At 50.0% G+C, this 18,932-nt stretch overlaps 7 protein-coding genes across 7 annotated transcripts; 5 read left to right on the top strand and 2 right to left on the bottom strand.

Moving 5' to 3' along the window:
• Positions 1-419: 419 nt before the first annotated feature.
• Positions 420-1,592, top strand: N7537_001319 (uncharacterized protein; the record flags this gene model as incomplete). The annotated part of the gene is made up of 1 exon (XM_056892377.1): positions 420-1,592. The coding sequence occupies one exon, from the start codon at positions 420-422 to the stop codon at positions 1,590-1,592; it is 1,173 nt and encodes a 390-aa protein (XP_056757372.1).
• Positions 1,593-2,855: 1,263 nt separating this feature from the next.
• N7537_001318 (uncharacterized protein) lies at positions 2,856-6,683 on the top strand (the record flags this gene model as incomplete). The annotated part of the gene is made up of 1 exon (XM_056892376.1): positions 2,856-6,683. The coding sequence occupies one exon, from the start codon at positions 2,856-2,858 to the stop codon at positions 6,681-6,683; it is 3,828 nt and encodes a 1,275-aa protein (XP_056757371.1).
• Positions 6,684-7,224: 541 nt separating this feature from the next.
• N7537_001317 (uncharacterized protein) lies at positions 7,225-8,444 on the bottom strand (the record flags this gene model as incomplete). Its single annotated transcript, XM_056892375.1, has 4 exons — positions 7,225-7,402; positions 7,470-7,888; positions 7,989-8,267; positions 8,343-8,444. The coding sequence occupies 4 exons, from the start codon at positions 8,442-8,444 to the stop codon at positions 7,225-7,227; spliced, it is 978 nt and encodes a 325-aa protein (XP_056757370.1).
• Positions 8,445-8,933: 489 nt separating this feature from the next.
• On the bottom strand, positions 8,934-10,666 carry N7537_001316 (sugar porter family MFS transporter; the record flags this gene model as incomplete). Its single annotated transcript, XM_056892374.1, has 4 exons — positions 8,934-10,049; positions 10,101-10,181; positions 10,232-10,434; positions 10,492-10,666. 4 exons carry the CDS (start codon positions 10,664-10,666, stop codon positions 8,934-8,936), a joined length of 1,575 nt encoding a protein of 524 aa, XP_056757369.1.
• Positions 10,667-12,382: 1,716 nt separating this feature from the next.
• Positions 12,383-15,654, top strand: N7537_001315 (putative C6 transcription factor (Mut3); the record flags this gene model as incomplete). Its single annotated transcript, XM_056892373.1, has 5 exons — positions 12,383-12,629; positions 12,700-13,441; positions 13,496-14,107; positions 14,166-14,550; positions 14,602-15,654. The coding sequence occupies 5 exons, from the start codon at positions 12,383-12,385 to the stop codon at positions 15,652-15,654; spliced, it is 3,039 nt and encodes a 1,012-aa protein (XP_056757368.1).
• A 209-nt stretch (positions 15,655-15,863) lies between these two features.
• Positions 15,864-16,413, top strand: N7537_001314 (uncharacterized protein; the record flags this gene model as incomplete). Its single annotated transcript, XM_056892372.1, has 2 exons — positions 15,864-15,878; positions 15,937-16,413. The coding sequence occupies 2 exons, from the start codon at positions 15,864-15,866 to the stop codon at positions 16,411-16,413; spliced, it is 492 nt and encodes a 163-aa protein (XP_056757367.1).
• Positions 16,414-17,286: 873 nt separating this feature from the next.
• Positions 17,287-18,310, top strand: N7537_001313 (oxidoreductase, 2OG-Fe(II) oxygenase family; the record flags this gene model as incomplete). Its single annotated transcript, XM_056892371.1, has 2 exons — positions 17,287-17,618; positions 17,731-18,310. The coding sequence occupies 2 exons, from the start codon at positions 17,287-17,289 to the stop codon at positions 18,308-18,310; spliced, it is 912 nt and encodes a 303-aa protein (XP_056757366.1).
• Positions 18,311-18,932: the final 622 nt, after the last annotated feature.

The following is an 18,932-nucleotide window of genomic DNA, read 5'->3' as shown; positions in this document are numbered from 1 at the left end:
CAGAAAAGAATGGCTGATAGTTGGACTGGGGATGAAAAAAGAGTGTAATAATCCAAAGTTCAAAATAAGGCCATCGCGAGGAAATGTGCCTCGTATATACATTGTCGCTTAGGGTTTCCGTACTCCCAACTCGGAGATGCCGACAACAACAAAGCCTGAACGTAAGTTAGAACACAAGCTAACGTGGGCAAAATGCTCCAATTCCTTGATTTTTTCCTAGATGTGAGATAAACTATTGACGCCATTGACGCCTCCGCTCGCTTGTTAGTGCCTCGTCTAAGATCTGTAAATCGATGTGGTGAAAATAGCCGGCCGAGACTCCCACCCAAACACAAAAGGGAGAACTATTTAGTGCGGAGATGTTCCAACCAGGCCCAATTCTCTGGATCAATCGAAAAAACATCTTGTGAAATATAAAAATGTCTATCCGTCGCTTTGCCCTCGCCGCAGCCCTTCTGCTCGGCCCAGTTTCAGCTAGCACGCCTGTGGCCAGCTCTTTACCGGTCAGTAGTCAAGCTCAGGTGGCCACAGAAACTTGCCGAACTGAGTTAGGACATATCTCGGTGAAGTCGGTACCTACCACAACCATCACACGTACCATTCATCAGCGTACCCCCGTCATTATCCTCACAACAACTCTAGAAACTGTCACGGTCACTCCTGCTGTGTCGACCGAGATAGTGACGGACTATGAAACCACTGTCATTACCTCTACGGCTGATGCCGTCACTGATACTTTCTCAACAACCTCAACTGAGTTTGACACTGCGACATTGACTCTAACTCCTGCTCCTATCACCACAACCGTCGCCGAGGTCATCTCGACTATCTCGACCAGCACTTCCACCATTGCCACCTCTGCAGGCTTTACTCCCATTGCAGATACTCTGCCTCCCACTGTTACTGCCAAGCGTTCACTGGAAGAACATGATGATTGTTCTCCTTGGGTGGATGATTACAAGTATCCCCAAGCGGTCGTGTGCCATGAGAAGAAAATCATCAAGACTACAACTGTCTCTACTGTCACCGGATCGCCCATCACTGTCATCGTCGCAACTCCTACAACCACAGTGACAATCACCACCACTATCACCAGCAGCTCAGTGGCTCTTCCCTCGGATGTCTCCACCACACTAAGCTTCAGCACCACTTCAACATTCACCGAGACAACAGTTGCTCCCGGTGAAACCAGCACAGTAACTTCGACTAGCACTGTTCAAGCAGGCACGACCACCACATCCTTCTACGCAGCCTGTGCCACCAACAACATCGCTGGCAGTCCTCTCTCTTCGGACTTTGGCTCGGCTGCAGGCAAATACATCTACTCGCTTGAGTTCAACAAAGTTGCCGGCGCCAAGTTGACGGTTGGTAACACCGCATCCGCATACGAATGCTGTGCCAGCTGCATGGGAAGTTCCACTTGTGCCATGTCATACTACTACTCGTCTGGCTCCATCAAATACTGCTATATAATGACAAGCACCTCTTGCTTGTTTACTTCTAACTATGGCACGGCTCGTTTTCAGGGCAGCGAGACCGGGGCGCAAGTCTCCAATGGAAACTGTGGACATGTGATTGGTTCATATAGTTAGATATGTATAGATGTATAACTAGTTAGTCTGGTGTGGATTACTTTATAGATGATGTAGCATCGGAATTCATATAATGTTTATATTGCAGTAATATTTCAAAGTTTTTGGTATGCGGCTAGACTTCTCTATTCATAACTAGCCTAAATGGGCCAAAAAAAAATCATCGCTTATGTATGGATCTCGCAGGATTGGTCCCAGGTAAGTCCTGGAGATCACGGGAAGTTCCGTGTGACTATTCCCAGGTAGGCATGTGGGCACGTGTCCAGGTGGGTATGGTATGTAGTTTGATACATATCAGCCTTCATGTGTTGGCGATAATAATGCATATGAACTCTTCTTGCAAATGGTTCTAGGTTGGTTTTTAATCAGCGGCTCCGCTGATGGATTTTGTCGAGAGCATAAGTAATGCGTCCGATAACGGGGTGCAAGGGTTCTTATTTCGTACCTGAAGAGGCCTGTGAGATATTTTGCCGGGTTTGCCGCATATCCCAGAGGGTGATCATGGCAAACCCGTCCACGGGTGCATTGAGTACATCTCAAATGGACGGAGTAGGACTAGCTCTGGCGGGATCTACTTAAAGAGGTGCATTGATGCCTGAATCTGCAGGTGAATCTCACTCCTAACCAGTTATAGTTAGCTAACTAACGAGTTAACTAATGACAATGGGAAATTTGTTTTGGGGGCCGAAGTTAAAACCAAATTAATTTTCTGAAATTGCCGCACGTTGCGCATTATGACGCCACCTGGCCCCTGACAGAACCAAAGTTGTTGGGAAGACCCTTTCACATGCAAATCTTAAAAGTGGGGCGAATTTCATGTGATTTGACTAGTATTTGTTGAGGGTAGAAGGGCAAGTAGCTTAAATGAGTATAAAGAGAAGAAAACAGATGAAACAAAGTATACAAAATATACAAAATATATAGAATATTTCAGTCAATCTAAATAGTAGAAGTAATAAAAACATCAATGCCCAAGATAGACAAAAATCCGGAGAATACGATAAGGAAGTCCGTTCCCGGAGAACCCCACGCGAACACGGTGTACAGTGTACCCTGGGACGTTAATGGATTCCATTGGTACCTCTCGAAGCTTTTAGAACTTTAAGACTCTCAACAAAATTTCGTATTTCTTCATTCTCTCTCCCGTTAAACATCATTTCAATTGACCATTTTATACAATCATACCCTTTTTTTTCACCTTATTGAGTGAACTTTGACAGCGTTTGACTTGTATAGCGTCCCCTTACCCTCCTTGCCGAAACAATGGCCGTCCTTGACATCACCAAGGATTTGCCCACACTCTTTAAGCGACAGGTGCAGGCAACGCCAGATGCCATCGCCCTGGAAGATGAGACCACGACATATACATATACCCAGCTGGATCAAGAAGTTGAGGCTCTTGCCAGTCGCTTACGGACCTATGGCGTGAGTCGTGACACCCTCGTGGGTGTGCTCCTACCTCGCAGCGCACATTACGTGATTGCCTGTCTAGCAGCGCTCCGTGCGGGTGGTGCCTTCCTTGTTCTCGAATTGGCTTACCCCGCGGACCTCTTGGCGGATGTCATCGAAGACGCTAGCCCCGCCGTGGTTATCACCCACAAGTCCGAGGTCGACAAAATCAAAGCCCCCGTCCCGGTAATTGCCTTGGATGGACCCGTGGCCGAAATCAACGGACACGCCAAGGAACCTTCTCCGTTGCCGGCAGATGACGATTTGGATCGCTTGGCGTTTGTGTCTTACTCGTCAGGAACGACAGGCAAACCCAAGGGAATCGCCAATCCACACCGCGCCCCGGTACTATCATACGATTTGAGATTTGCAGTGCAAGATGTACAACCAGGTGATCGGGTGGCATGCAATGTCTTCTTCATTTGGGAGATGTTGCGGCCGCTACTGCGTGGAGCCACGGTGGTTGTCGTGCCCGACGAAACGAGCTATGACCCCGCGGCTCTGGTTGATCTGCTCGCGGCTAAGAAGGTCACGGAAACGCTCATGACACCCACTCTTCTGGCTACCGTTCTTTCGCGCTATCCCCGGTTCGGTACTCGTGTGCCTGATTTGCGCATCATTTGGCTGAACGGTGAAGTTGTGACAACCGATCTTGCCCGCAAGGCCATCAAAATTCTTCCCAATGCCCGATTGCTCAACTGCTACAGTGCGTGTGAAACGCATGAGATTGCCTGCGGAGACATCCGTGATGTGATCGATAGCGACTCCATTTACTGTCCGGTCGGCCCATCGATTGTTCCTTCACACACCTACGTTCTAAACGAGGATGGAAAGGAGGTAGAGACAGGGACATCGGGAGAACTCTTCATTGGTGGTCCCCTGTTGGCGCGGGAATACATTAACCTTCCCGAAACCACCGCCAAGGCTTTCGTTCCAGATACCTTTGATTCTACACCCGGTGCTCGTATGTACAGGACGGGCGATCTCGCCCGCAAGCTGCCTTCCGGATCCCTCGAAATCACCGGCCGCGTCGGCGCCATGATCAAGCTGCGCGGATATTCAGTTGTGCCAGCAAAGGTGGAAAGTGACATCTGCCAGTACCTGGCTGTCAACCAGTGTGTTGTGACTGCATACGGCGATGGACTGGACCGACAGTTGGTCGCATATGTTGTTCCCGACGAGGCTTCCTCCGATCGCCCGTCGGTCGTGATTAACGAGTCCGGCCACTCCCCCAGCGCGCGTCGTGTCCTCGAGAACCGTCTTGCCCAATACATGATCCCAGCTCTCTGGGTTGCACTGGACCAATTGCCTACTAACGAGGTCTCCGGCAAGGTTGATATGAAAAACCTGCCTTCGCCTCGCAGCTCCAGCCCTAACGGCAGCGAGCAAAGCGCAGGGAAGGACCCGATTGGTCTTAATGACATTGCGGCAATCTGGGAGGCTGTTCTGAAAGTCTCAAAGAATCTGATCAAGGCTGAAGATAATTTCTTCGATCTGGGCGGTCATTCTTTGTCCCTGGCAGATCTGTCATCCAAGCTTTCCAGACGTTTCGGCTTCCGTGTTCCTATTCCTCGTCTCGCAGAGAACACTACTCTTTCTGGCCACTTGGAGACTGTGCGTGCTGTCAGAGACGGCCATGCTGAAGAAGTACAAGCAAATCTGCCGGCGGTCTTGCTTTCCGATGCCACACTGGATGAGGACATTAAGCCCACAAATACCGCGATCACTTCAATCGCCAAAGCCGACACGGTGCTTTTGACTGGCGTGACTGGTTTCCTAGGCGCTTTCCTACTGAATGATTTGATTGAGAACACCTCGGCTAAAATCATCTGTCTTGTGCGTTTCAGTGACCCCGAGCAGGATGATCAAGCCGGAGGTGTGGCTCGAATTCGCAGGAACCTCCTTGACATGGGACTCTGGCGCGATTCCATTCTGGAACGTCTCGAAATCCTACCAGGAAACCTTTCTCGGCCTCGTCTGGGTCTGGGTCCGGATGAATTTGAGAGCATCGCGGCTCGTGTTCAAGTGATTGTGCATGCTGCAGCCACCGTCAACCTTGTTTACCCCTATGCTGCACTTCGAGGAGCAAACGTGGGTGGAACCAGAGAGATTCTTCGTCTGGCCGCCAAGGGTGGTGCAACCGTGCAGTATATCTCTACCAATGGTGTTTTGCCACCATCAGGTGAGAAGGGCTGGCCCGAAACTACCATCCTCGATATCGAAGATGTTCCCAAAAAACTACTCGATGGCTATGGTCAGACAAAGTGGGTTGCAGAGCAGCTCGTTCTCAAGGCTGGTGAGCGTGGATTGCCGGTCAAGATTCACCGGTGTGGTACTATCAGTGGTCACAGTGAGACGGGCTCCGCCAATGCGTGGGATTTGCTCACTGCATTGATCGTGGAATCCATCCAGCTTGGATACGCCCCAGACGTGGAAGGATGGCGTGCCGAGATGACCCCTGTGAACTTTGTCAGCAAATCCATTGTCCATCTTGCTACTCAGACTCAGGCAGACCAAACTATGTTCCATCTCGGAGATCCCACACCGGTCGATACTCGATCAGTCTTTGAGGACCTCAAAGGGCTTGGCTATGAGACACAGCCTCTCCCATGGGATGAATGGGTGGCGCTGTGGTTCGAGAAGAGAGGCTCAGCCAAGGGTGGCGATGGTTCGTTTACCGTCGACATTCTTCGCAGTGGTATGCCGACTGTTGAGTTCCTCCGAGACATCGTCGTCCTTGATAACGCTTTGACTAGGCCTTTCCGGGCCGTTGTCGAGCGTCCCAAGGTGGACAGCCTGTTGCTGGAGACCTACACTCGGCATTGGTTTGCTCGAGGATGGCTACCCCGGCCCCCATCTCGTCAGAATGCCCTCGGCCGGGCTAAAGCGGGATCGGTGAAGGGGCCACTCAGCGGCCAAGTCGCTGTGGTGACTGGTGCTTCTTCGGGCATTGGCGCGGCGGTAGCAGCCGCCCTAGCCAAGAAGGGTTGCGCTGTAGCACTTGGCGCCCGACGCCTGGATGCTCTCGAAAGCACCAAGCGCAAGGTCGAAGCCCACGGCGTGAAGTGTATCCTCCGGTCAACTGATGTCACAAGCAAGACTCAGGTGGAGGCTCTCGTCCAAGCAGCAAGTGAGGAGCTCGGTCCAGTCGACATCTTGGTTGCATGCGCTGGTGTCATGTACTTCACCATGATGGCAAACACACAGATGGACGAGTGGGAGCGCACAGTCGACGTCAATTGCAAGGGTCTCTTGCACGCTCTTTCTTCCACAGTTCCCGGCATGCTCTCGCGCGGCCGCGGCCATGTCGTCGCCATCTCCTCCGACGCTGGGCGTAAGGTCTTCCCTGGTCTAGGTGTGTACTCGGCCAGCAAGTTCTTCGTTGAGGCCACTCTCCAAGCCCTCCGCCTCGAGACTGCAGGTGCTGGCTTGCGCGTGACGAGCATCCAGCCCGGCAACACTTCTACAGACCTGCTGGGCATGTCGACGGATGCTGAAGCCATCAAAAAATTCGGAGAGCCATCCGGGGCGAAGATCCTCGATCCTTCTGATGTTGCCAACTCCATTGTTTACGCCTTGACGCAACCTGAACATGTCTCTGTCAATGAGATTCTTGTTGAGCCTCGCGACGAGCCGATTTAAGCGACATCGGCCATTTACCACTTATTTTATCGGAGTTTTGTATGATTTGCTCTGAAATATTTGTTACTCACTAGTTGTGATCTAGGGGTTTTGCTTTGATTCACACAAAAATAGACGGCCACATAGAGGTAGAAAGGACATATTGTATAGAGTATTGAATACTTGATTTCCACACGCGCTTTCCCCATGCATCTCAAACCCATATGCTCTCATTCCACAGCCTGATCAGCAAGGAACCACAACAACCGGGGCACATCATCAACCTCCGCATCCAAAGCAGCCGATGGCCCCGGTCGTTCATCGAACGCACCTTCAAACTACTCAGGCCAAAATCCCACGTATTCCCAATCAATAATAGCGGCTGTCTTCAACGCCCTAAAATCGACAACCACATAACGTTGCGACAAGTCATTGTGACAGAAACCATGCTCCCCTTCCTCACCTTCCCTCAACCCCCAGAAATCCTTCTCAGAAGCATCCAACGCCCGCCACGGTGCTTAAAGCTCTCCTGGTTTAGTTTCCAATCAGATACTCCTCCCATTCAAGCAAAAATCCGAAGAGGGTAGTTAGACAAGTAAAACCCAGGATCGTTAAACCGCAGACCCCTATCCAAACCCGAAATAGCCTCAATCTCCTCATCCGTCATATCAAATCCCAGCACATCCAAGTTCTCAGCAAGACGAGTCCGATCATTCGACTTGGGAATAACAGCAATACCCCTACACGTATCAATAATCAGCACCAAATCAACAACTAAAAACACTCAAACAGAATTCCAAAACTCACCGTTGCGTAGCCCACCTCAACAAAACCCTCGCAGCCGAAACACCATACTTCTCTGCAACAACCCTAACAGGCCCCGCCTCAAAAAGCAGCGGGATCCCCCGCGCCCTCTTCGAAAACGCCGGCGGCAACTCAACAAATGACTGAGGCCCGAAACTCGAGTATGCCGTCACGGCAATCCCATTCTCCTGCGCCATCTGGATAAGCTCAGACTGCACCAGGTAGGGGTGGTGCTCGACCTGCAGAGCGGAGATGGGATGACGCGCATACGTCTTTATATCGTATAGACTCTGCGCTTGGAAATTGCTCACGCCGATGCTGTGTGCGATCCCGCTGTCAACGAGTGTTTCCATTGCTTCCCAGGTTTCGCGGATCGGGACGTTGTCTGGGGTGACGGTGCCTGTGTCATCCATCCACCATGCCTGGGGAGTGTTTAGTTGGTTAGTAATGTTGTGGTTGACGCTGTGGGAAGTATTCGTATTTCTAATTGGGGATGAGGGATGAGGGATGAGGGTTGCTTACGGGATACTCTCTCACTGCCGGGTCGATGTACTTCAGCGCGCAGGGGAAGTGCATTAGGAATAGGTCAATGTATCCTAGACCCCAGGACTCATTTTGTTTCTTGGCCATTTCGATGGCATGTTCGTGGCGGTGGTAGTTGTTCCATAGCTTTGTTGTGATGAAGATTTTGGCACGGGTTACGAGGCCGTCGGCGATGGCGCGTTGGATGCCTTCGCCGGCTTCTTTTTCGTTTTGGTAGTCATATGCACCGTCGAATAGTCTGTATCCGGCTTTGATTGCCTATGGGATGTTGGTATTTTAGTGTGCATTTGGGGTGTGTTGGTCGTAGGGGTTTCTAAATGTACTAGTACTGACGTTGTATACTGTATCCGCAGCTGTCTCTTTGGGGACTTTCCATAGGCCGAAGCCTACGAGGGGCATTTCTTTGCCAGAGGCTAGGGTGGTTGACTTTGCCATTGTTGTGATTGTGCTTGTGGTTTGCTCTGCTTTTTTTTTAAGACTTTCCCTGCTCTTTAAATACTTTCAAACAGCTAATGATGCTGGTGGTTCTAATTGCCTATTTGAGATGTGGGTCTTGGTATTCCCAAAACGGCAATCGGGTGGCATCAGAGGCTCAACTTTGCGTGGAACCTTCCAAGGTTGGAAGCAGGTGGTTATCCTAGCCTTATTGTAAATTACAGCACAAGGGGGAAAAAAAAATAGTGCCATCGCGAAGAAACGATATCGTAACCACCGCCCAAATGTTTTAACGCCAAAAGCAAAAATGAGCTGAAGTCCGCCGTTGTACAACCGCAGACTCGAGCTCATTACCCATTCCACTTTAAACTTGATCTATAACTAGAGATGGTCGTGTTGTTTCAATGGGTAATCATATTGGAAATACGACCTGTTCTCTTTATGAATCCTTCTTCATTTCATCGCTTCATAAATCCTATATCGTACAATCTAAACCTCCTTGGTTCCGATTTTATCCCCAGACCCACTGTGACTACTATCGATACTAACAGTGTCATAGGTAGGATGCATCGACAATGGATGCAGCCCCTTATGTCGAATCTGCGAGCGCGGTGTAATAGCCACGGGAGTGTTCGCAGCAACAAAGGAGCGCTCCGAATGCCCATCATCAAACTGTGTTGTGAAAACCTCCTCAACCCCCTCAAGAGAACAACCCGCAGTCTCGGGATAGAACACCCAAACAAGCACCATCGCTACCCAATTAAACGCGGCAAAGCAATAGAAATAATTCGATCCGATATTCGTCAATGCTATAGGCGAGCACTGCGTGAAGATAAGACTAACACTCCAGTTCGTGGCAGTTGCCATGGACGAGCCGCGGGCTCGAAGAGGTGTAGGGAAGATCTCAGTCTGGTAGACCCAAGAGATCATTCCAAGAGCCGTGAAGAAGAATGAGAAAACAAAGAACATGGCAATGGCAGCTCGCAGAGCATGTGGGTTGGCGCTGGGGTTGCTGAAATCGATGTCCCGTACAAGTGTGGCTTCAATGCACAGGGCTGCTCCCATGCCCAGCAATGATGGGATGAGCAGTTTCCGACGCCCGACTTTGTCGATGAAGAGCATGATGACTGTATACCAGAACTGCGCTAGCGCCCCCCAGAGTCCGATTATCATGAGGGATGTTGATGCTGTAAAGCCGAGTGTTTGGAAGAGTCTTGGGCCGTAGTTTGAGATTATGTTTGTTCCTGAGCACTGGGTGAATACTTGCAGACCACAAGCTAAGAAGATTCTGTGTCGCCAGCGCGGGGAGATGAGAAGTTGGTGCCAGGATCGTATGGCGGATTCCTTTTCGGATGCTAGGCTCTCTTGAATTTGGAAGAGCTCGTGTTCGAGTAACTGGTTGTTGGTTGCACCTTGGTTGAGATGGAGTCGGGCGAGGACTGAGCGGCCTTCTACCTCTCTTCCCTTTTCAATGAGCCATCTTGGCGATTCGGGAAGGAGCCAGACGCCACAAGTCAGAATTATTGCTGGTGCGGCTTGAAAGGAGAGTGGGAAACGCCAGGAGAAGTCTCTACCTCGAAGGGAACAACCGTATCCCACCCATTGCTTGAAACCTGTCAGTTGGGTCATAGCAAGATCCCAGTGGTAATTACTCACAGCAACCACGAACCCCAAGCCAATCATCCATTGCTGCATACCAGCTAACATCCCCCGAGTCTGTGGCGGGGCAATTTCGCTCTGGGCTCACGTCAGATAAAGCTTAGCAGCGGGACCGTATGTCTACCTACACAATAAACGGGAATAGTGGCAGACATCTGCCCAATTGCCAGACCCGCAATGACTCGACCGATGATAAGCATCGCGATATTTACCGCGCCTCCCTGGAGGCCAGCACCCAGAGTGGCAAGAAAACCACCAATGAAGAGGGCCATTCGACGGCCATAGTAATCCGAAATATACGAAGCGAGAACCGAGCCCACAATTGCGCCTCCTGGTCACCAATATTAGATCCTGATCGTAACAAGATCCGACAAAAATAGAGTCTTACCGATATACGAGGAAATAATTCCCCCGGCGACGGCGTCAGACAGCGTTGGAGACCCGAATTGGCGCAGAAAGGCGTCCTGCTCGATACTGGAAGAGATCACGCCGGAATCATAGCCGAACAAGAATGATCCCAGCGCGGCAAAGGCGCAGCAGAAGGTGACGAAGTAGAAAGTCATAGTATGTGTCGCGTGGCTCCATAGCCTATGAAGATTGACATTAGAGGACGAGACGATCCCATATAAAGCCAAGCTAGAGAAAGTCGCGTTTGGCGTTGTTATACATGCCGATCCACCTTGGGGAAAGTGGGACGTGCCGCAGGGGCACTAATTGCAAATGGAATGTCATGTGGGATGCGAGGGATCTTCAGAATCGTCAAGGCTAAATTTACTAGAAGGGGATAGTCAATAGCCTAATTGACAGTTTGAATAATTATGACGCAGCTAACTTGGCGTACAATGTTATGTACATAAAGAGGCATTGATGAGGCATATCGTGAACCCGAACTTTGGGAGTCCGATTCGGATGGATTTTTCGTGGATAGGGTGATAGGTCATTTCAGTGTTTGCATTCCCCATGTCTCGCGTCACAGGGCTGTCAAAGCATTTTGACGCACGTTGCCTTGCTTCAAGGACTCTGCATGACAGACCCCTTTGTGATGGCGGCAGGTCGCAAAGGCATTCAGGGTCCAGGACTGTATGTTGTGTTCTCTGTACTTCGTAATTTGTACCGCAATGTTCCTATTTCAAGGGAACAAGAATAGAAACGGGAGTATCGTATCGTAGTGATGTGATGCCGCAATATTAGAAATAGAATTGAGCAATATATTAGTCTCTGTCCAGGTGATCATCTTTTTCTGTGCCGGGATACTCCGTACATGATGGTACTCCGTATGCAAGCCCTAGAGAAGGACTAATACAGATTAATAAGACTGGCTAAAGCTTGCCCAGGTGGTACGGAGTACTCCTTATAAGTTCTAAGAACCTATTAATAAGATCCCGCATGAGTCGTTCAATTTCAGACCCAAACCAATACAACACATAGGCCTGGAGTACATATACTTGAATTTCCTAATTGCATCAACTCTGCAACTAGTACTCCGTAGTAGTAATATAGTCCGTATGGAGTAGGAAGTCGGCGAATTCACCGAGTCTAGACAAATCGGGCAGTGGAGACGGGGCTAAAGCCTTAACAGCGAGTTAGTCGACTTCTGATTGGATGAAAATTCCAAAATCCCTGAAAGTCTCAAAAATGCCTCAGTCCAAAAGAGAAAAAAGGAAAAAGGGAAAATTCTGGAAAAAAAAGAAGGAAAAGAAGAAACAGAAAAAAAAAAAAAGACGCACCGAGACGGAAGTTAATGTATCGGCGTCGCGCATACTGAACCCCCGATATCCACCTGGGCGCCAGTCAAAAGGCGTATGACTCTTTATGACTAAACTGAAATTTGATGAAGTTGATCATTTCATTTTTCTCCAAGCCATACGTTGTTCTTTGTACTCCGTACCTTGATACCCGACCCCGAAGCCTTTTTGAGGTTCTTTTGATATTCTACACACCGCCCTCGGGAATAATCATTTCATCATCGTCTCCATTTCCCCTCAAGATCCTAAAGACCCTCAAGACCCTCAAGACTCTAAGATCTTAAGATGCTCAGACCCTTCAACTAGTATTTCAAAATTCTACTATTCTACTTTTCCCTGGGAACTTCCAATCGAACACTGTCAGACTTTGCACCAGTCTCCACTGTCTGTTTCCTCTTTGATTTTGCTTATCAATTCAAACAAGGCGATCCATGACATCTGGTGAGATAGTGATATTCACTTCGGATCGCCCGCCAAGGCCACCATTTGTCTTTACATGACTCCGTGCATTTTACGAACCTCAGATATCCAGTCATGGCGACTACGACGAGCCCTGTTTCTGGCGAGAATGAGGAGGATCCCGCGCCCATGAACGACTTCAAGTATTCGCATGATGACGATCATCATGACAGTCCTACCCATGATGCCTCCACCACAGACACCAAATCGCTACCTGCGCAGAAAAGGCGACGGGTCGGCCGCGCTTGCGACGAATGTCGCAGGAAAAAAATCAAGTGCGATGGCAAACAGCCATGCACCCATTGCACAGTCTATAGTTATGGTACGCAAAGCCCTATGCATTTAATCTCGGGGGAAAAGAAAGTTCATGTGCCCTAACAGTCGTTCTGTAGAGTGTTCATACGACCAACCTTCCAACCGTCGTCGAAATCCTGCCCCGCAATATGTCGAGGCCCTTGAAAATCGGCTCCAAAAAGCCGAAGCCCTCCTTCGAATTGTTCTCCCAAATGTCGACCTCGATGATCCGCAACTAGACGTACATGCGACAGCGGCTCAAAAATCGAAACAAGCGGCCGAAGATGCCAAACCGTCAATTGTACAAGACACAGGGCAAGAAGGGGCAGACGAGGGACTATTGGAAACCATGGTCGACAATTCGGGCTGCTTGGATCGGGATGACCAGGGCCATTGGGATTATCATGGGCACACCTCGGGCGTTCTCTTTGTTCGCCGGTTGCGCAAACAGCTGGGCGCCGCAGATATCTCGGGCCCCATGGCACGATCGCGCCCCTCGATAACAGCGCATATGCTGGATAGTCCGAAGTCTATGTCCGAATCGCCTCAAGACACAACATTACCTCCTACACATGACCTGCCTCCACGAGAGGTTGCGCGCCGCTTGTGTCACAATGCGATCGACCATGCCTGCTCGCTGATGAAATTTGTGCATGTACCCTCTTTTTTCGCAAGTCTGGATCGCATTTACGATATTCCCCCGGAACAATTCACGAACCAAGAGAACTCCTTCCTGCCGCTTTTATATATCGTCATCGCCGTTGGCTGCTTGTTCTCGGACGATGAATCGGGACAAGGCACCCTGGATTTGTCTGGCTACGAAGGCGCAATTGGCCAAGGGTAAGTCATAGTAAATCTGTAGTGGTCTATGCCACCGACTAATATCTTTGACAGGTTCCAATTCTTCAAGGCTGGTCGGCAACTGCTGGAGATCACCGACTGCCGTGACTTGGTTTCTCTGCAGGCAATTTGTTTCATGGTCCTCTTTCTCCAATCATCTGCGAAGCTGAGCACATGCTACTCATATGTGGGAATTGCACTTCGTTCAGCCCTGCGATTAGGTCTCCATCGCTCTGTTGCGGCAGACTTCAATCCCCTTGAACGAGAACTTCGAAAGCGCGTCTTCTGGGTCGTCCGCAAGATGGACATCTACGTGAGCACGCTCTTGGGACTTCCTCAAATGCTGAGTGACGACGATATCGATCAAGAGTACCCAATGGAGGTTGATGGTGATTACATTACTACGGAAGGAATCACTCAACCCCCGTCTAACTATACACCCTTGATGGCTGGATGCAATGCACACACTCGTCTTTCCAACATCATTCTGAAGGTGGTGAAATATATCTACCCCGTCAAGAATGCTCGCTATCGCTCCAAGTCAGACCAGCGGTACATGGTCAGCCACTCGAAAATTCGGGAGATCGAGCGAGATCTGCAAAATTGGATGGAGGAATTGCCTCCTGCTCTGCGACCGGGCACAGAAGTGTCGCCGCAGCTAGAACGGTAAGTCTCATGTCTACGGTGATAGTATACTGAGTCAATATGACTAACATTTAAATAGTGTCCGGCAACTGCTGCGTATAAGCTATGCCCATGTGCAGATGGTCATGTACCGCCCGTTCCTCCACTACGTGTCTGGTGGTTCTCAAGCGCGTGGCGTGGACAAGCGATCGTATGCCTGTGCGGCTGCCTGCGTCAGCGTTTCCCGAAACATTGTTCACATCACGACCGGAATGCAAAAGAGGGGACTGCTCAATGGATCCTTCTGGTTCACCATGTATACAACATATTTTGCTATACTCTCCTTGATCTTCTTCGTGCTTGAGAATCCGGATTCACCTACAGCCAAAGACGGTGTCCTGAAGGATGCCATGGAGGGCAAAAATACTCTAGCCGGATTGGCCAAGAAGAGTCTTGCTGCCGACCGGTGTTCCCAGAGCTTGAACGTAAGTACTCATGCGTTCGATTTGGAATGGCTTTGACTGATTATATTGTAGTGCCTTTTCAAGACATTGCCCGAGATGTTGAAAAATCGCCAGAGCTCAAAGACTCCTGTCAATCTCAAGCGGTCCGCGCCATCCAACACCGCAGACCCTGAACTGAAGCTTCAGCCTTCCTTCGAGAAAACGCTGCCACATCGGTCATGCACTTTCCCAGTGCAGATAATGTCCCAGACTCCTGTTAGCAATGACCAGAACCGCCGACAACGAAGTCTAGACAATGTCCTGCCTGTCAGCAATCGATCTACTGACATTAATAATCAGTCCACTTGGATTTCAAATGCGCCCGAGCTGCTGACGGAAACCATGACCACCCCGGAGCATATTTCCTCATCAGGCATAACACCCTCTATGTCCGCTCAAGAGCCATCAAGTCTAGCATGGGCTCAGCAATTCACCAATCCATCCAACCTCCCAGATCTCATGCCAATGATGTTCCCATCAGATGATCCATTCGCATACCCAACACAACCCATGTCTACCTTGGAAGATGATCACTTCCGGCACGACGCTTCAGGCATGCCATCCAAGTATCCCTTCGATTCAGCACCAGGAATGGGACCCGCCACACCGGGCGAACCCTCCAGTGCAGGGGTCTCCACTCCAACCTTTGACTTCACAAACCTCCCGAATTACCCCATAGCAAATCCTTCAGGGATCAAGTCATCTGTTCCAAGCCACCTTCGCCCTTCCCACTCCCGAACCTCGTCCCGCGTCCACTCCCCAATCTCGCAGAGCCAAACGCCGTCAGAGGTGATCAGCAGTCCAGACCTGGTCTCAATCCCGAACCAGAATTTCGTCTGGCAGGGCTACAATTTCCAACCCAACAATCCGAACGACATCGGAACTGAGTCCGCACCACAACAGCCAGAGATTCCCGGTCCAAATGGATTGCCTGATTTTAGCATGGGCATGGATGAGAGTATGGGCATGAATATGGATCTGGGGATCTCCTTTGATGATCTGTTTGGCAATGATGCCGCATATCGACCGAGCAATGGGGCATCTGCTGAGGATTGGGCTCAGTGGATGAATGCCAACAGCATTTGACCTTGATCTGGTTTGCCGTATTTGTTTGATCTGCTTTTTACGAGGATATGCTACCATGAAAGCCAAAATCTTGGTGTAAAAACTATTGATACCTGGTTGGAGTTAGGGGTCTCGCTTTTCTTTTTCACTTAGCTGTGCATAAATATATATACCAGATGTCTATATCATTTGATGTCTTCTTTCTTTTCGAAGGTCGATCACTTGATTCAATGGAAGTCAGCGAGGTGAGTGCGCCATTTTGGGCGGTTGTTATGTGCTTGGTATAGTTGGATCAAGTACTAGATCAACCCTTTTCCGATAGCCTTTGCAGATGCCTACACACCTCCCTCCTTCCTCCCCAACCAGCTCTCAAATCCTAAGACTTTCCTCCTCAATATTGCGATTCTGCACCTCGACGTGTCAAAAGGCCGACAAGCTCGCCTCGGCATGTCTTCTGAGATCGTGAAATCCGCATGGGAAGTAATCCCGATGTTTCAATCACGCTCTATCCCTCGCACAATTCAATTCTACACCGAGAAATTGGGGTTCGAACTTGCCAGCGTAAACCCCGAGGAAGGCTCATCCGAGCAGACATTTTGCTCCTTATTCAGTGGCAGAAAGGCAGACGCCAACTTCTACTTCTCAAAAGCAACAACTGGGGATTTCACCCCGTCACAGGCGATGATTGCCCTAGGGACATCGCAGTTGGATGAGTATTACGATTATCTGAGGCCTCTCGATGATGTTGATATGGCGGAAGATGCCAAGGATACACCGTAGGGGTATAGGCAGTTCACAATCAAGTATAATGATGGGAACCTCTTAACCTTTTTCAAATTTTTAGAGGGCGGCAATCCGGGGCAAAGCTGGGGGGATTCTCGAGTGGTTGTCACATCTCATGGCCTATATGGTCATAGATGCCCCCGTGCTAGTATCATACACTGTTAGCCGTATATCACCTTCTCTTTGTGCCGGCCATTGCGCCTAAGGTCCAGGCTGTGGTCGAGGATACGTCGCGTGGCTCACCGACAGGCTCATCGACAAAGGACCTCGAGGGATGGCTGACTATCCATCGTGTGCGCACGTGGACGGTTGATCTGGCTTCGTTTGTTTTGCGATTGGAATGTCGATTATTCAGTGAAGTATGCCAAAGGGTGGAACCGAGAAAATGAACATGGATGAGTATAGACCATGCATATCAACAAATCGAATCAGTACATTTTGACGAATAAGTGACTCCTGCATCCTCCCATCCCAAACATCTTAACTCCGTATAGCTATAGATGTAGCTATTTTGCTAAATGGCACGTATGAGATATACACTCTAGTAATGATAGGCAAGAATAGGTATGCCAAATGTTCCAATGAAGTCATACTCATCTTAGCTTCGGGTTAGCCCACAATCTGTTCGACCCACATACTTCGACATTTCCAACAACGTCCAGAACCTCTCCTTCGATGGCCCTACACTACAACACCCATTCTTGATCATATTTCTCTTCCATTGCCTATGGACCATCATCTATACCCAGAGACGGATCAATTGTAGCTTCCGCAAGCTTCCGCCCCGGTCGCATGGAGAGCTAATAATCCAAATCTCCCCTTGTACATTTACTTGGCTACATATCCCCGTGACTATTTATAGCCAACCCAATGGCATCACTTCCAAAGTTTTCTACCGTCTTTACCTGGGCCCTCTACTTGATCCCGGTGTATATCTTCATCCTCGACCCACTACTGCGCGGATTCTTCCCGAGCCTGCTGGCACCACGCGAAGACATCGACGACCTCTTTGACGAGTCCGACGCACCAGGACCAGGCATCAACCTCACCGACGACAGCTTCATCAGCCCCGAAGATGGCGTACCATTCAACTGCCCCAGCACAGAGGGGTACCGCGTGCATCTCCTCTCGCGCGAACCGCTAATAATATATATCGAGAACTTCATCTCAGAAACCGAAGCAAACCACATCCTGGACATGAGGTAAACCACCAATCTCAAACCGTAACCCCCATGACACACGGATATATACCACAACACACCCACAAGATAACCACAGACCAAGCTAACCGGACAAACCTCCCCCGAATCCCAGCGTGAGCAAATACACACCTTCAATCGTCTACGACGGCCAAACCGAACGAGTAGACCCAACCAAACGCCTCTCCGACCGTGCCCTTCTCGACCGCGACGACACAATCCGCTGTCTGGAAGACCGTGCCCGCGCCTTCCAGGGCTGGCGTCCGGACCTGTACATCGAGCGCATGTGGGCGCAGCGCTACAATGCTTCCGGCCACTACCGCCATCACTATGACTGGGCCGGGTCGCTGGCGCGGGGTGGGGACCGTTTTAGCACATTTATGGTGTATCTCGATGCGGACTGTGAGGGTGGGGGGACGAATTTTCCACGGTTGAGGATGCCTGATGGGGAGGGGTGGTGCCGGTTCCTGGAGTGTGAGCAGCGGGATAGGGAAGGGAAGGGGAAGGAGGGGGGTATGGGTATCACATTCAAGCCTATCAAGGGTAATGCAGTCTTCTGGGAGAACCTTCGGCCGGATGGGACAGGGTATCCGGAGACTTGGCACGCTGCGTTCCCTGTCACGAAGGGAACGAAGGTTGGGTTGAATGTTTGGAGTTGGTACCAGCCAAAGCGGAGGAACCGCTCGGGAAGGTGAGATGGCACTTGCGCAGAGAGAAGATTTGCACGTGGGTGATTTGGGTTCGGCTGGCTAAGCCACTGGCCAAGCCATGTTCCAAGGAGTAACTGGAATGCTTGGGCGAGGCCCTTGTGAAGACCTTGTGAATACCTCGGGATGACAAGCTTAGTAAGTATATTTGTATATCATCTGGACAGGGGGCCTGACATGTCCCAAGGTCAGGCCGAAATGTTACAAATAGAATAGAGTTAGATATCAACTCTAGCATATAGAACACATGTGGTTACATGTAAAAATATCTCCCAGGTGTCTCCAGTGTGGAATCCGAAACCGACCGATGCATGCCGGCCGTAACAAGGGCACTAGGCAGCCGGATTAAATCAGAGGACTTGTCACACCCGGACAAAGTTTATACAAAAGGGATATGAATTTGGTCATACCAAGACTCCAAGACTCCAAGACTTGAGTCTTGGTGCCCGGAGCGGGAATTATTGGCAAGAGGAATCACTTGGCTGCCAAGAAGCAATGCCCATGGGATGTTTCTTGGAAGGCTGGCTTGGCGAAACGCATACGCCACTCCTCGTTTCATTCTCAGCTTCATTTACTTTCTCTTGGGAACCTTTGAGCCCGTAAGTGGTAA

The sequence above is a fragment of the Penicillium hordei genome (genome assembly GCF_028827395.1).
Source record: "Penicillium hordei strain IBT 12815 chromosome Unknown utg000001l_segment0_segment0, whole genome shotgun sequence".
Lineage (NCBI taxonomy): Eukaryota > Fungi > Ascomycota > Eurotiomycetes > Eurotiales > Aspergillaceae > Penicillium > Penicillium hordei.
Note: the sequence above shows the minus strand (reverse complement) of the source record. Positions and strands in the feature narration are given on the sequence as shown.